Consider the following 15,888-nt stretch of genomic DNA (forward strand, 5'->3'; position numbering starts at 1 on the left):
CACCTTGGCTGCAGTAGTGGGGACAGCCGAGGTGCCGGGCACCGCTGGTTCTGCACCTCTCTCTGTGGTTGCTCAGGGTTCCAAGGACGGGCCTTCCAGGAGGACACGTCTTGGTGTACCCACGCTTTCCCAGCCTCTGATCGCACCCTGCTGCTCGTCGGCCAGAGCAGGTGGCGGGACCGAGCCCCCCAGCTGGGTGGGGCTGCATTAGGGCCTGATGACCGGACAGCTTGCCTCATCGGGGCCCCCCCCCCACGTGGCCGAGGACTGCTCCGACCTCTTCTGTTCTTCCTCCTCTTTGCCTGCGTAGCTGCTTCTCTTCCTTCAGATCGCAGTTCTCTACCTCCCTGAGTAGTTTAGATCCCCTTAGTGTAGGTTTTTGTAGCACATAAATAGTTCTTTTTATAATGGGAATTTTAATTTATTGTCTGGTTTGATTTTGTCTTTCCTCTCCATTAGACCGTAAGCTCCAGGAAGGCAGGAATCTTATCTATTTTTGTTTTCCTCTGTTTCTGCCACAGTAACTGGTCCATGGAAGACAGTCAGTAACTACAAGTTACATAAAGGAATTAATCATCTGATTCGCCTTTTGGAACAGTTTCTGAACTGTGGTGTCTGTAGTCTCTTTCCAGTCTACCTGGCGTCCGTCAGTCTTTTATCATTAAAATAATGTGTAATTCCAAGTCACTATCATTGGGAAGGTTTCCGAATTCCAGTTGAACACTCTTATAAGTAGCGTTTCGTTGAGGCTTTTTTGAAGCAGCTGCAGGGCTCCATTTAAGCTCTGCCGCTCCCCTCCGCACGGGGGCCTTTGCCTCCCGCTTGCCTGTCTTTGTTCGTCTTGCTCACCTTCACCTGTTCCTCCTCGTTCCTGTTCCCCTGCCCACCCCCCCCTTTCTCCAGCCAGCCCTTATCTCCCTGCAGTGAGCTCGCCCCGGTCCCCACCAGTTACTCCTCGCCTGAGTGGTTAGCGGGCGTGCGTCTGCTGAGTGTTGTGTGTGCGGGCGTTTGGCTCTGGGACGTTCCTGTCCTTTCTCACTTTTCCTCCTCTAACCCCACCCAGGCCGTGGCTGCGTCGGGGAGTAGCCGGCCTCACGGCCTGGGCCCCAAGCGTCCGGCCTGGTGCCTTGATGTGCACGGGCTCGTGGCAGCCTTGAATGACTGTTCCGTGTATCTGATTTATTTTCAGGGTGAAGAAAACCTTAAAACAAGCATTTGTACATTTTTATCAGCTTTGTCGCATTTGGACATCATTACTGAAAATATTCCAGAAAAGGTGAGTTTATATTGTTTTTAAGAAGAGTTCAGACTTGACTATCAAAATAGAACTTATACATTTGTACTAATCGTTTTCATGTAGAGTAGTCCTTGTGTGTTTTGCAATTTCTCCCCTTCCCTTCCGCTCCCCTCCTAATGGCACACGCACTTAGACACAAATGCACAATACGGTGTTACCCACGGGCACACACACACTGAGATAACGCCTGAGCACATGTTAAATCTCTAGACAAACTAATGGGCAACTTTTAATGATAGGATGCTTAACTTTATACAAGTATTTACGTAAGATTATTTAAATAAGACTTCCCTTATTGCATTTAACTGTTCCTTGGCTGGCAGAGTTATTTAACAAATGCTTGTACAAAGAAACTCATGGTCAGAGTATTAAAAGCCATTGTGTTATTGAAGGTTTATATAAAATGACTGTCATTATTCAGAGTGTGAAAGCCAGTTCTTCATCTTTCTCAGGTTTAAAGCATCTTCCCTAGATAAGTAGAGATCTTAGCTAATTCTGGTTAATCACTATGGCAACTGAGGAGAATTCAGGAAAACCTGCCGGTAAAGATTTAGAGCAAGATTCTATATTATTGGATCTACATAGAATGTACTTATATGTTTCAAACTGGGAGAAACTTAACACAGTTGACCCTCGGTCAACACAGGAGTTGGGAGGACCAACCCTCTGCGCAGTGGGAAATCCACACGTAACTTTACGGTCACTGTAATACAAGGTTCCTCATCTGTATCTGTGGATTCAACCACCCGAGGATCATGTAGCACTGCAGTACGTCTTTAGTGAAAAAAATCCACGTATAAGTGGACCTGCACAGTTCAAACCCCTGTTGTTCAGTGGTCAGCTGTCTGAAATAAATGTTGTTTAGTGTTGAAAGTGAGGTAAAAATACTGGGGGGATAGGTTTCCTAGAATTTTTCAAAGTGTTGCCTTTAAGCACGGTAACAATCAGATTTCATTGTTAACCTATTTCATCAATCCTAAGAACAGGGCTTTCTCCCCACCACATTTTAACCTCAAAAACCATGATAATATCTTAAAATTGATGGTGTGTTACAGAGCCTGTCAGCCAGATGGCAGTGTGTTAGTTATAGTTATGTGAAAACTTGGGTTAACACCTTTCTGGTAAGAGTTAAGAAAGCTCTAGCATCACATAATAGCAGTTGTTATCTTTCTGTTTTAAATATGCAGGGAAGAGATTTGCTTGCAGTCTGTTGAGAGAAGTAAGATAGACAAGAAACTGTACTATTGCAGGGCTCTTAGCATGGTGCATCCCAGTAACATTTACACACGAGCCATTTGGTAGGAGCCTTAAGGTAGCTCCTGATACTCTATTAAAAGTTTGAGCCCATCTGGTTTCCACATTAATACATGTCACTTCCTTTGCCTTTCAATATCTGTTGAACTGTGTGGTTTTAGAAATCAGGGATTATCATTGCATAAAATCTCCTGGCTGTAAAGGTGAAAAACTCTGTGAATTCACAGGAAAAGTCTACAGGAAAGTTTAAACTCTTATTATTTTTCTCCCCACTTCTTAATTTTCCTGCCACCACTCAGTGCTGTGTGGGTCCAAGGTCACCATTAGGGAAAACAGAGTAAGTAGTTCAGACCAGGGGGGAAAACAGCACTTTATGAGATACCTTGCTCAAGTTCACTTAATATTTCTAACTTTTTCAGCCCATGGTAAGGTAATAAGTGATGGAGACTTCTTAAAACACTGGTCATACAATGGTTAGCATGAAAGTACTTCATTCAGATTAACCTAGGTCCTGGAGTATGGGGGAAAACGTGTGGCAGCATGGTAAATAAAAACTAAGGAGCTGGGAAGGTACTTTTCCTTCTTGAGGAAATTACTCCTGCCATTGTATCTGTCTGAGAATGACAGTGTAAAACCGGTGAAATAAGATTTTACTTTGTAGCATTTTTGTCACCTGTACACCTTGTTCTTGGTCATACAGCCAAGGGTAAAATGGTCCATGTTTACATCTGAAGAATGTTTCTCCTTTTCAGAAACTAATTCTGAAGCAAGCCCTTATTATCGTACTGCACTGGTGTTTTAATCACAATTTTAGCATTCGACTGTATGCCTTAGTTGCTCTTAAGAAAATCTGGAGCATGTGTAAGACGTTGCACATTGAAGAACTTGATGCTTTGACTTCCATTATTGAATCCAGTCTGAATCAAGTGGAAAACATGCATGGAGCAGGGTAAGCAGGCCTTGTCCCCTTACCCCTCGGTCCAGCATTGTGTGCAGAGAGGGCATAGAGGGTGCCCAGCTTCAGCAACTTCTGTTGAGCCCATCACGCTGCAGGGCACAGAGCTCAGATTAAGCAGCATTTAAGCAGCTCACTATTTGATGTGCAGTTTAATTACAGTTCTAAGTGCTGTCAGCTCCGTCAGACCTTTTTTTTTTTTCTTTCTTTTTTTGCTCTTTAATCCTTGATCTTTAATTTGGGGACCTCTAGATGTTTCTCTTCAGCGTAGCCAAATGTTTTCATCCTCTGTTGTCAAAGAACTGCTGAGAAGCAGCATGGCCTGACTCTAAAGCCATGCTCATAAGCCTTCAGATGTCCCGGTTAAAGCTGGAAGCTCTTGCCTTTTTCTTTTCTAAGAGAACTTCTCTATCCCCCAAACAACATCCTACTCAGATGCTCAATATCAAACAGATACAACACCGCTGCTGTGAGGGAGTAGGTCGGGGTGCACGACTCAGAGCAAAACCCAGGGGGATGGGAGCTCGGACGCATATTGGGGTGTTGTCCTTTGAGGAGACCCTTAAAAGCCAAGGGGCAGAGAAGACAGGTGCATAAGGAGGGGCCAGTCTCTCATCTCAGGTCTCCTCTTCTCACCCCACTGATGTTGAGGCCCAGCCGGCAGGGAACTGGGAACTGGGCTGGGAACTCGGGGGTGAAGAAGGTACGTTGGGCGAAGCAGGAGAATGATCTTGTCGGGAAGGCGTCTTGAAATTGCTGCTTAGCTTTTGGGTTGTTGGTCATGAATTTAAACTGAAACCTGCTGGTGGCCATGTTTTGTAATTTTTATTCCTACCTCTTTTGCCTTCTAAAACTTAACAAATTTTTGGTTTTTGTTGTTTGTGTGTATCTAAGTATTTAAAACCTATTACTTTCATTTGGCTTATGAAAGTTGGTACAGTTTGGCTGCGTGTCATGAATCTTCAGGGTAGAAAACGTGACTTATGTGGACCTCCCTGGCAGTCCCGAGGTTAAGACTCTGCGCTTCCACTGCAGTGGGCGTGGGTTTGATCCCTGGTTGGGGAACTGAGATCCCACATGCTGCGCGGTGAAGCCAAAAAAAAAAGTAACTTAGGTAACGATTTTCTCTCCTAAAAAAAAAAAAAAAAAGCATTTATGGCCAGAGAGAGAGACATAAGGATCCCAGCCTAGATTTCTTAATGGTCCCCTTTTAGAATTTTTTCCCCAAGCATGTGAGTTGTACCTGCGGCAGCTGTTCCTGTGAGATTTTCCCATCGTTGTCTGTTGACTGACGACTGTCTCTTTGATGGAGTGGAGACCTGAGTTTCATTCTTGTTGAGTCATTGTTTGATGTAGGACTGTGACAGAGTTATTTAATTTCTTTGTCTCTTTGAGTTTCATTTCAAAATGTCAGATTTAGGGTCAGCTTTTAAAGGATGTTGATCTTGGAGATAGGGGTTATAAATCATGGGATAAAATTCACAAGATTTTCCATTCATTCTAAATTCTGCAGTACCTCTTTAAGAGAGCTACTTGGGTTTCCCCCTTACCAGAGTGGGTTCACTAGTCTGTACCTCACTTGTATCTTTAACACCTAGGAACGCGAAGAAGAATTGGCAACGGATCCAGGAGCATTTCTTTTTTGCAACGTTCCACCCACTGAAGGATTACTGTCTGGAGGTGAGCAGAGAATATCATTTGCGAACTCTCTTCTGTATCTTTAGTCCGGGTGCTTCCTTTCTGCCGCGGTGGTTGAAGGTATAACGAGGTTAACTGTCCCTGCAACACCGCCTTCAGGTCGTGAAGTGCTCCGTGTCATTTTGTCACTTGGTGCAGATGGCTGCTTGCGCTTCACTCTTGAGCAGTGAAAACCGGCTAGTCATTTTCACTTTCTGTTTCTCAGGCAGTGTCTGGCTTGTAAACACTGGAAGGGGGAATATTTAACTCTGAACAGAAATCTGTTCTGACATTAAAAGGAAATGAGTGAGAACATTTGTGCAGGTGAGATTTGTCGTAACGAAGCCCATTGGTATGAAAGAGCGAAAAGATCTACTCTTTTAAGTGCCTATTTTAGGTTCTGGATGACTGGAATTGTATAGCAAATGATCCACCATCTCACTGATCATAACAGAATGTGCTTATATAATTTCTTTAAACTTACTCCAGTTAGCATGTGAATTAATTAACTTAATATATAGATTATTAAAATTTGTACATATGATATTACTTTCTCCCTTTTTCGACTACAATTATAGTGTTCTGCCTTGGAATTTAAAACATGTGATCTAGGAACTTGGAAGTATCAGAAACTTTAGCTACCGCGCATAAGCAGTTTTTTTTGTTGGGTTGTGTGTGTGTGTGTGTGTGTGTGTGTGGATTACTAATAAGCTGGCCTTTAAAAAAAATACAGATCTATATATTGTGAGATAGTCATCATAGAACATTATTGTGTACTTTGTTGCTTCATTGCAAAAATTATTTAGGATTTTTCAAACATTTTAACGTGCTCTGTTCTGTGTCCTTTAGCGCCCAGAATGCTTTGTTTGACATCTTTCTGAGGACTCTTAATAACTCTCTAGTGCTAAGTCAGCCTTTTCTATTCAGTTCTCCAGCAGGAGTAAGTCCCTTGCTTCCCCTTTTCCTTCATCCTGACTTTGACTGCCTCACCCTCATATGTTTTATATATTTTATTCTCTATTAATTATACGAACCATAACTGTACATATCAATAAAATAATGGCACACAAGACTCTGTTTCTCTATACGTTTGGAGCTGTACTTGGTACCTACTTAATAAACAGCTTGCATTCATTATGCCAGTTTCAATTTGCACAAATATTGCTAATAAAGAGAAAACCATATTCATTCTAAAAACTTTTATGAAGACTTGGACATTGTTATAAGTTTATTACTTTATTTTAAAATTGCCTACTGTGCTTCTGCTTCCTATGTGCCTTTTCACATTTGAGGATTATCTGGATCTCAGTTTTCTTGTCATAGGTAAGAAAAGGGAAGGAGGATTGTTATGTAATGACTGAATAATGCTGTTCACAGTGGTGTCACACTGGGCAGTTTACAAATCACTTTCATGTGCTCTTTTACCGATTTTACCCTCATTTTACCAATGAGGAAGTTGAAGCTGAGAAAGGCTAATGGCTTGTCTAACGTCACACAGCTAAGATACAGTCGAGGCAAAATCTAGATTGTAAATTTGTATATTGGCAGCGAGAGTAAAGATCTGGCATCACAAGACCTTGAACTTGATTGCTTATGGAGGTGTCTGGCTGTCAGTAAATAGCACTTACCCAAATGCTGTCCAGCATTAATGCTGATTAATTCCAAAACACTTCTTGCTTGTATTAAGAGCATGGTGTATATTATGTTACGTACAGTTAGAAATACTGGAGTGGAAGATCTGCCGCTCTCAAGGATTTCCTAAATTAATCCCTTAGTTTCTTAGAGAAGATAAGAAGTATAGATAGACAATTGCTACAGGATACAAATGAAAGTTATGTAATTTGATCAGATGTGATAGTTTGGGAGAACACATCAGTAATAATAAGTTGTACTTTAAACATGTTATCCTGTATTTCTTTGTTATTTTTAAGGAAAAAAAAATTTAGATTTTTACAATTCTCCTTTCAGACCATATTTTACATCCTTCCACGCCTTTCCGGCCTTGTTGAGGACGAATGGATTGCCATTGGTAAATTTACCAGGTTCACTGACATTCCTTTAGATGCAGGATTTCAGTGGTACCTTTCTCCAACTCAACTTTGTGAACTAAAACCAGGTGACTGGTCCCAGCAGGACATAGGTAAGAAAAACTTTTGTTTTGCTTTTTCTCCCTGTTGCCTTGGTCAGGCTCATTGATTCACGTTACTTAGAATAGGTGGTTGATAGTATCACTTTTTCACTGATGTGGTGAATTCTGCTCCTCCACTTAGAGAAGACAGAAAGTGTGGTGTCACTCTGACTAGTACTTTCAGTCGACTTTGGCTTTGCTCTTAATAGCCAAAGAGAGCTTGATCTGCTTTACTATATAAAGCTAAAGGCTTCTGTCTTCTTTGAAGTATTGTTAATTAATAATCATTGCTCTTCTACTATATATTTCTGAAAAAATATAGATATAAAAAAGGGCCAAATTAAGAAATCTCTTTTCTTGTCCTGTTGGGGAGTGAAGCAGAGCTCTGCATTCCCGGCTCGGTCTGGCTGAACATTACTCATCTCTTACCCATCTTTTCCCTATGGCTCCAGCCCTCCTTTCACGTGCCCCCGCCCCCATCCTTCCCTGCAGCTTTCTCTAGGACCCACCTTTCCCTCTGTTGCTTCTCCTCCTTCCCTTCACAATCCAGCTGCTCCCAGAAAACCAGGGATCAAGTCCCCCGCCCATTTTTAAAATCACAGCTCACCTGAAGAGATGCGTAGTAGTGATCTGCGTTCTGAGCGTGTCTGTCACTCACATTTCATCCTCCTTCTGGCTTCCCCAGCCCATAAGCATCGTTAAAACTTCTTTCAGAAAAGCAGAAATTGTCTTTGTCTACTTCTTTACAAAATCTAAATAGAAGCTCTTCTCTTACCATACCTGACCTTATGTAGCATTTATTTGCTCATTTCTTGCTATCCTGATTTCTCTCCTCAGTCTGACTTTTCTCACTCTCCTTTGAGTTCCCCTCCCTTGTCCCTTAAATTTATAGTTCTCTCAAATTTTAGTGTTTTCAGGAATCCCTTGGACACCATGTTAAAAGTGCAGATTCTTGGGTCCCACTCTTAGATTTTTGTCTGGAGGAGAGTTCTAGGAAAGTGCATTTTTTTAATCAAATACTCTAGATGGTTCATTTTAAGACTATCACCTTAAATTTATTTACTCGGTCAACAAAGATTTACTGATTGCCCCCCCCCCCCCCCCCCCCCCCCCCCCCCCCCCCCGTGTGCTGAACAGAAGACAAAGGCCCTGCCCTCAGGGCTCTTACATTCCTACAGGGGGACAACCCTAAACAAACAGATAAGATGTCAGGTAGTAAAAAGTACTATGCAGAAAATAAAGCAGGGTAAAGAGTGTGAGAGAGGATTAAAAAGACCTTTTTAAGGAGTTGACATTGAGCAGAGGCGTACCTGAAGTGAGAGCAAGTCACGCAAAGCCTGGGGAAGAGCAGAAGTGGATTGGGGGGCAAAAGACAGTGACAAGAGCCTTTTCCGGGTGGAGGGGCCAGGCTGACTGGGAGGAGAGAGGAGAGGGGAGCGGCACATCTGGACATCTTACCTGAGTTCTGCCACGCAGGGAGTGGAGCAGAGAAGTGGGGAGTTACCGGATGGGGAAAAGGCTACAGAGGTCTTTCTGTTTGTTTTGTTTGTTTTTGGTAAAGAGAGGGATATTGCAACAGGGTTTCTCTGCTGAGACGTGAATGCTAGGGTCCCCTAAATGCTTTCATTGGCCTGGTTTTCTTCTCATTCTGTTTGCTCTCCCTGCACATTTTTATTAATTTCCACAACTGGAAACCACCACCCATGTAACTGCAACTTTCAGATCTTTATCTCTGGCCAGCCTCTTTCCTGAGCCTTCTGGACGCTCCCACCAGCTCATCTATAAGCTCTTTCAACTCGGTATCCAAATCCACGTTACCTTTCTGCCCAGACGCGCCTCCTCTAACCCCCTTCCTATTAGTGGTCTCACAGGAGTCATTCTTCTGCTGTCGCTCTAGCCACATCCGTCCGTTGTCAGATCTGGGCGATTCTGCTCTTCCTCTTCAGCCCCTCTTGCAGAGATTGTTTTCGTCTTTGCTGGGCTAGTGTAAAAGCCTCTCAGTGGTTTTCCCTCCCCGACTTATCCTCCACATCGTTTTTAAGAGGGGGTTTTTCTACAACACAAAACCAGTACTGTTACCCGCCTTCTTAAAACCCTGTACTGCCTCCTGTCTGTAGAATAAATTCTTTATCATTTTATACACAAAGCCCTAAGGACCTGGCCTGAGTCACGTCCCTCCCTCCACTGCAGACTGTGAGCGACGCCAAGGCACCGCGGCTGCCTGAGTCCTCGTCCTTCCACGTCCTGCTCGTGCGCACGTGTCTACGGTCTGCCCCGCCCTTCCCACGCGCTCTCCCTTGCAGACTCTCATACTCCCTTCCCTTGAGCCCTCCTGCGTCTTGCTCTTTTGCCCCTCCCTCCCCCAGACATTAGCAACTCCCGTCTGTGTGAGCACACCCTCAGTACAGTACCGCGTCGTCGTTCCGTGCGTGTCTCTTCCCCCCCCAGTGACCTAAGTGCCCCCGTTTGCTCAGTCAGGTTTGGAGTGGGAAGGAGAGTCTCAGTCCTGAACTAGAGATCACGACGCGCATTAGACAGGTCAATGACATCGTGTACTCATCGGGGTAGCCAGGAGATAGCTGCTCCAAAGAACAGTCCTCGTTTTTAGAAAAGGTCCCCCAAGTACTTGGAAAATAATTTAAGATAAAGACGACTTATGTTGTTTTCCGGCATATAATATTTCTGCAGGAAATGCCAATCTCATAACACCATTGTTTGTAAGATATGCCATTATTCTATGTAACTCTAAGAAAAAAATGCTACCAAACCCATGATACCCTTACGGATTCTAAGATGCTTCCCAATTTGGGGTATGCTAAAATGGAAAAAATGTGCATCTTTGGTTTTTACGAAATGTTGTCGTATTTTGGTTAGCAGGGTAGAATCTGAACATTTTAAACTGTTACTGAAAATGACAGTTGTATCTGAATCCAAGTTAAGTTCTTTAGTCAATGAATCTCATTCTAAACTATCATTTTAAGCTCTTAAAAAAGTATATATGCCTGTAAATCAGTAGAGAGGGAGATTTGTATTTTCTTTTTCTTTCCCAGGTTCTAACTCAGGCGAAGCAGATAACGAGTCAGGGTGGAGTGATGTTCAGAAGAAGATTATCCCATGGAGAAACAGTGTTCCCGACTTAGACCTGGAGCTGGTATTTCAGGATCGTGCGGCCAAACTTGGAAAGTCACTCAGCAGACTGATTGTCGTGGCCTCACTCATTGACAAACCAACCAACTTAGGAGGTAAAATTAGAGTTTCCACTGGGCTTGCTTAACATCTTCTGACCCTGAAAATCTGTAATTGACCCAGTGCCATTTGTGGCCTCTCTTCCACATTTCCCCCTCTCCGGGAGCTTCAGAGGAATGCCTGGGACCTAGAGAACTTGGCCTTAGGCTGGCGGCAGTAACCCCGGCTTGTCCTGTGCAGGGCTGTGCCGGACCTGTGAGGTGTTCGGGGCCTCGGCGCTCGTGGTCGGCAACCTTCAGTGCATCAGAGACAAGCAGTTTCAGCACCTCAGCGTTTCAGCCGAACAGTGGCTTCCTTTGGTGGAGGTGGGCGCGAAGTGATTTATTATTAAAATTTTCATTTGCTAGACTCTCTTGTAGTACTCTGTCTTCACGTTATCAACCCTTTTGCAGTAGTCCAGCCTTTAATAGCTTAAAAATAATACTGAAAAGTAAAATACAGCCCACTCTGTTCTCCTATTCTTATTATCTTTCACACTGTTGTATTTTTAGAAATCAATAATGTAGAATTCTTTTCAGTAAAATGTGTCCTGTTATAAGTCACTCGTTTGATAAATTTGAGGTGTTGGGAGCTTTCTTTTTTATAGTGTATAATTCTGTCCTTTTCTTTTAACAAATTTCAGTTTCATAAAAGTTGTATTTTCTTTAACTGATTTTACCCCCAGGAGGGCTATAAATGCATGATTTAATATTCTGCTCTTTTTAAACGAATATTAAGGTAAAACCACCTCAGCTGATCGATTATCTGCAACAGAAAAAAGCAGAAGGTTACACCATCGTGGGTGTGGAACAGACTGTGAAAAGTTTAGACCTAACCCAGTACTGCTTCCCTGAGAAGTCTCTACTCTTGTTGGGGTAAGAACACTGTCTTGAGTCTCTGTCTAGAAAACGTTTCAGAAGGTTTACAGTTTTACCTGGACCCTTGATCATACACCTGTACCCTTGATCATACACCTGTACCTGGCTTTTGACTTGCAAGGTTTATGGAAAGCCCCCCTAGTTTTCATTTTATTTCACCTGTTGGGGATGGTCAGGTGAACACAGAATCGACCCATAAACCTTCTTGTTACACTCTTCCTTATTTTCCTGGTACCATAGACTTGTGTCATTTTGTTAACCTGTCTCTTCCAGTAACATCCAGGATATCTGAGAAGAAAACTGTTTATCATAAGAAAACTAACCTTTCTTCTCCCATTTTTCTGAATCAGAAATGAACGGGAAGGAATCCCAGCAAATCTGATCCAGCAGGTGGACGTGTGTGTGGAAATCCCTCAGCAGGGCATCACCCGCTCCCTCAACGTCCACGTGAGCGGAGCTCTGCTCGTCTGGGAGTACACCAGGCAGCAGCTGCTGAAGCAGGGGGATGCCGGGTCCTGAAGCTCGTGCCTTGCCTGAGACGACTTATCAAGTTATCGAGTTATCTACCGGTGCTGTTGAAACATTGTTTTACAACTATTTGGACTGATGAGATAGATTCTGAAATCTATTGGGATAATTTGCATTTCTTTATTTGCAGTTTAATGCCAAAACTTTGTCACGTGCCTTAACTATATCGCTGTTTGTTGTCCCCTTTAATAAACCTTTTTTAAAGCTAAGTTGTGTTGCTTCTTTAATAAAATATTTTAAGCAATTGTGGAAATAAAACAATGTATTTTAAAAAGATCATTTCTTTCCTAGAAACTAGTATTGTCAGAAATGTGGATCATGGTAGGAGGAAGGCAGAATTAAGGCAGCTCTAATGATCTGTGAATACCACACCCTTGTCAAGCGCATGGTGGGGGGTGGAAGCAACGTTTCAGCCTGAGGAGGAGTCATTGGCCTCTCTCTGCTGATTTGTATCTCCTTCTGCGCAGGGAGGAAACATGCTTGGCCAGGTGCCAAACCAGCTTCCCTATGACGTTCATAATTTATTTTTAAAGCCATAAACGAGGCCCTAATCGTTCATATGAAGTTTTTAGGAAATCTTCATATGCCGTCTTCGCTCAGGGTTCAAATAGTGATTAGAAATAGTCTATCTTCTGACGGTTGTCAACGTGGACCCAAAGGAGGTGACTTAACCCTTGCACATGGTTACCAGTAGTGAGAATGGAACCCACGAGGGTTGATTTACTGTTTCTGTTCTTCTGAGGTTTTTTTGTTTGATATTAGGATTACTTTATTATTTAATGGTAACTACCACCATCCAGCAATGCACTTCACTCATGTCTGGGTCCTTTTTTAATAATAATTAAGTTTCAGAGTTCATTACCTGTATGTATTTTTTTCTTCTGTAGCTTTATTAAAATAATTCTTGTTTTGCAGGAGAGCTGCAAAGATAGTATACATGTTTCCATATGCCCTTCACCCAGATGCCTCTACTAGGATCTTACATAACCATGGACATTTATCAAAACTAAGAAATTAACATTGATAACGGTGCTGTTCGCTAAGCAGACCACAATCCTGATCTATATCCAGATTTTCCGTTGCCCACTAGTAACACTTCTTCTGTTCCAGGAGCACCGGCTTTGGCATCCAGGATGCTGCTCCTTGGTCTCCTCCAGTCTCTGACGGATTCTCAGTCTTTCCTTGTCTTTCATGACCTTGACACTTTTGAATAGTCAGGTATTTTGTAAATGTCTCATAATTTGGGTTTGTCTGGTGTTTTCTCCTATCAGACTGAGGTCATGGTTTTTAAGGAAGGATTAAGTGACCTTCTCATCACCTCTCAGCATGACTTTACTACCTCCATCTTTTGTTTAAGGCAGTGTTTGTCATGTTCTCCTCTGTAAAGTTGCCGTTTTTCACTTTCCACAGTCTGTTAGAAGCAAGTCACTAAGCCTAGCCTGCACTCAAGGGGAGGGAAAATGAACTTCCCCTCTTGGAGGGAGGAGTATCAGAGGATTCAGAGGCAACTGTTAAAACTACCACAGTATTGGGCTTCCCTGGTGGCGCAGTGGTTGAGAGTCTGCCTGCCGACGCAGGGGACGTGGGTTTGAGCCCTGGTCTGGGAAGATCCCATGTGCCGCGAAGCGACTAGGCCCGTGAGCCACAACTGCTGAGCCTGCGCATCTGGAGCCTATACTCCACAACGAGAAAGCCCTGGCACAGAAACGAAGACCCGACACAGCCAAAAATAAATAATTTTTTTAAAAAAACTGCCACAGTATCTAATAAACATTTTGGGAGAGATACTTGGAGGCTATGCTAATAAGCTGTTTCTCTTGAACTCTTCTCTTTTAATGATTTTATCATTCATTAGTGGATGTGGCAGGGTGGATGGTTGGCTCTTGTGTCCTTTGGCATGCTCCCATTCTTTTTTTTTTTTTTAAGTACTTCCTTACATTCTTATATTATATACACAATGCTCCAGGCTCATCTTTACTCTCTATACCAGTTCTAGAGTCAGACATTTCACCAAGGATCATTGGTTCCATTTATTGGTGAATACTATTAGAAATCGAGATCTGGGTGCTGGATGTGCTCATTGCACATCTGGGTGCTGGACTTGTCACTGCAGGCCCTCTCAGTGGACAGAGCTAGGGGACCTGGGTGTCCACCAGCCCATGTGTGTACAAGTACTATGCCCAGATATGTTCACATACACAGGAATTCTTCCTGCTATCTCTGACACCAATCCAACACCACAAGGTTCATTCTAACATGCACCTCTTGCTTATTTTTAACTGCTTTTTCTAACACAAACCTGGTTCTCATTATTGTAGTTTCAGAATTGCTGCACCACACCCCTGTGAAATTTAGAGATTTGCATAGTTCTTTTCGTCTTCAGTCTTACAGAATCCAGTCAGAACACCATTTTTCAAAGTTACGTGGGTCAGCCCCTTTCTTATCCATCGCTTTCAGTGAGTTTGTCAATATATTTATAATAGTTAGATTCATTTATCATTCTTCGTTCCAAACTAGAATTCCTCCAAAATCCTGGTTGATTTTATTTTTATTTATTTACTTATCTTGAGATGGATGGGACTAGTATTTTCTTTCTTTTTTTCATTAGGCTGTGTGGGCTCTTCGTTGCTACAGACGCACGGGCTTCTCTAGTTGCGGCCCACAGGCTCTAGAGCGTGTGGGCTCAGTAGTTGTGGCGTGCGGGCTTAGCTGCAGTACGTGGGATCTTAGTTCCCCGACCAGGGGTCGAACCCGGGCCCCCTGCATTGGAAGCGCAGAGTCTTAACCACTGGACCGCCAGGGAAGTCCCCCTGGTTGATGTGATTTTAATGTGCGCACAAAGTCACTCTCTACAGCGTACAGTCCTGTGGGTTTTGACAGGTGCATACATGGATGCACCAGCACAGTGCCGCAGAAAACAGCTTCCGCCTAAAACTTCCTCTGTGTGACCCTTTCAGAGTCAACCCCTTTCCCCACCAGCAGTGAAGGCCAGTTCCTGTTGCCCTGCATCTTCATCAGCACTTGGTACTATCAACTTTTTTTAATTTAAGGCACTCTAACAGGTGTGTAGTGATAGGTCATCATGGTTTTAATTTACTCTACAAATAATATGGAGCATCTTTTTTCATAATATAATATTATTTCTAACACTATGAATAGAGTTGTGAAAATATTCACGTAATTTGCCTATTTTTTAAACTTGGGCTTTTTTTTTTTTTAATTTGTTTATTTTTGGCTGCGTTGGGTCTTCGTTGCTGCGCACGGGCTTTCTCTAGTTGTGGCAAGCGGGGGCTACTCTTTGTTGCAGTGCACGGGCTTCTCATTACAGTGGCTTCTCTTGTTGCAGAGCACGGTCTCTAGGCACACGGGCTTAGTTGCTCCACGGCATGTGGGATCTTCCTGGACCAGGGCTCGAACCCATGTCCCCTGCATTTGCAGGTGGATTCTTAACCACTGCGCCACCAGGGAAGCCCCCAAACTTGGGCTATTTTTAAAATAAGAGTTTGTTATTCTGGATACAAGTTCTTTAATAAGATATGTGATTTGCAATATTTTCTCCCAGTTCTATCTTTTCATTCTCTTAATTGTATCTTTCACAGAGCAGAAACTTTTAATACTGATAAAGTCCAACTTAGCTTTTTTTTTTTTTTCCTCTTATGGATTGTGCTTTTGAGGTCATCATCGAAAAATTCACTTCCAGGGCTTCCCTGGTGGCACAGTGGTTAAGAATCCACCTGCCAATGCAGGGGACACGGGTTCGATCCCTAGTCCGGGAAGATCCCAGATGCCGCGGAGCAACTAAGCCCGTGCGCCACAGCTACTGAGCCTGTGCTCTAGAGCCCGCGAGCCACAACTACTGAAGCCTGTGTGCCTACAGCCCATGCTCTGCAACAAGAGAAGCCACTGCAATGAGAAGCCCATGCAGCACAAAGAAGATCCAATTCAG

At 43.2% G+C, this 15,888-nt stretch overlaps 1 protein-coding gene across 7 annotated transcripts in view; it reads left to right on the top strand.

Moving 5' to 3' along the window:
- TARBP1 (tRNA guanosine 2 -O-methyltransferase TARBP1) overlaps positions 1 to 12,151 on the top strand; it is a 64,622-nt gene extending 52,471 nt beyond the window's left edge. For 2 of the 7 annotated variants that reach the window (XM_082422953.1, XM_082422954.1), the window contains 8 exons: positions 1,190 to 1,276; positions 3,304 to 3,500; positions 5,105 to 5,186; positions 7,152 to 7,323; positions 10,362 to 10,553; positions 10,738 to 10,862; positions 11,275 to 11,411; positions 11,765 to 12,151. In XM_082422953.1, the coding sequence (XP_082279079.1) occupies positions 1,190 to 1,276; positions 3,304 to 3,500; positions 5,105 to 5,186; positions 7,152 to 7,323; positions 10,362 to 10,553; positions 10,738 to 10,862; positions 11,275 to 11,411; positions 11,765 to 11,933 (1,161 nt within the window). In that variant the 3' untranslated portion in view covers positions 11,934 to 12,151. Of the gene's footprint in view, positions 1 to 1,189; positions 1,277 to 3,303; positions 3,501 to 5,104; positions 5,187 to 5,409; positions 5,508 to 6,032; positions 6,124 to 6,475; positions 6,507 to 7,151; positions 7,324 to 10,361; positions 10,554 to 10,669; positions 10,863 to 11,274; positions 11,412 to 11,764 lie in introns of those variants that run through there. The other 5 variants (XR_014252943.1, XM_082422955.1, XM_082422956.1 and 2 more) reach the window with 5 other exon arrangements.
- Positions 12,152 to 15,888: the final 3,737 nt, after the last annotated feature.

The sequence above is a fragment of the Balaenoptera physalus genome (genome assembly GCF_965194825.1).
Source record: "Balaenoptera physalus genome assembly, chromosome: 14".
Lineage (NCBI taxonomy): Eukaryota > Metazoa > Chordata > Mammalia > Artiodactyla > Balaenopteridae > Balaenoptera > Balaenoptera physalus.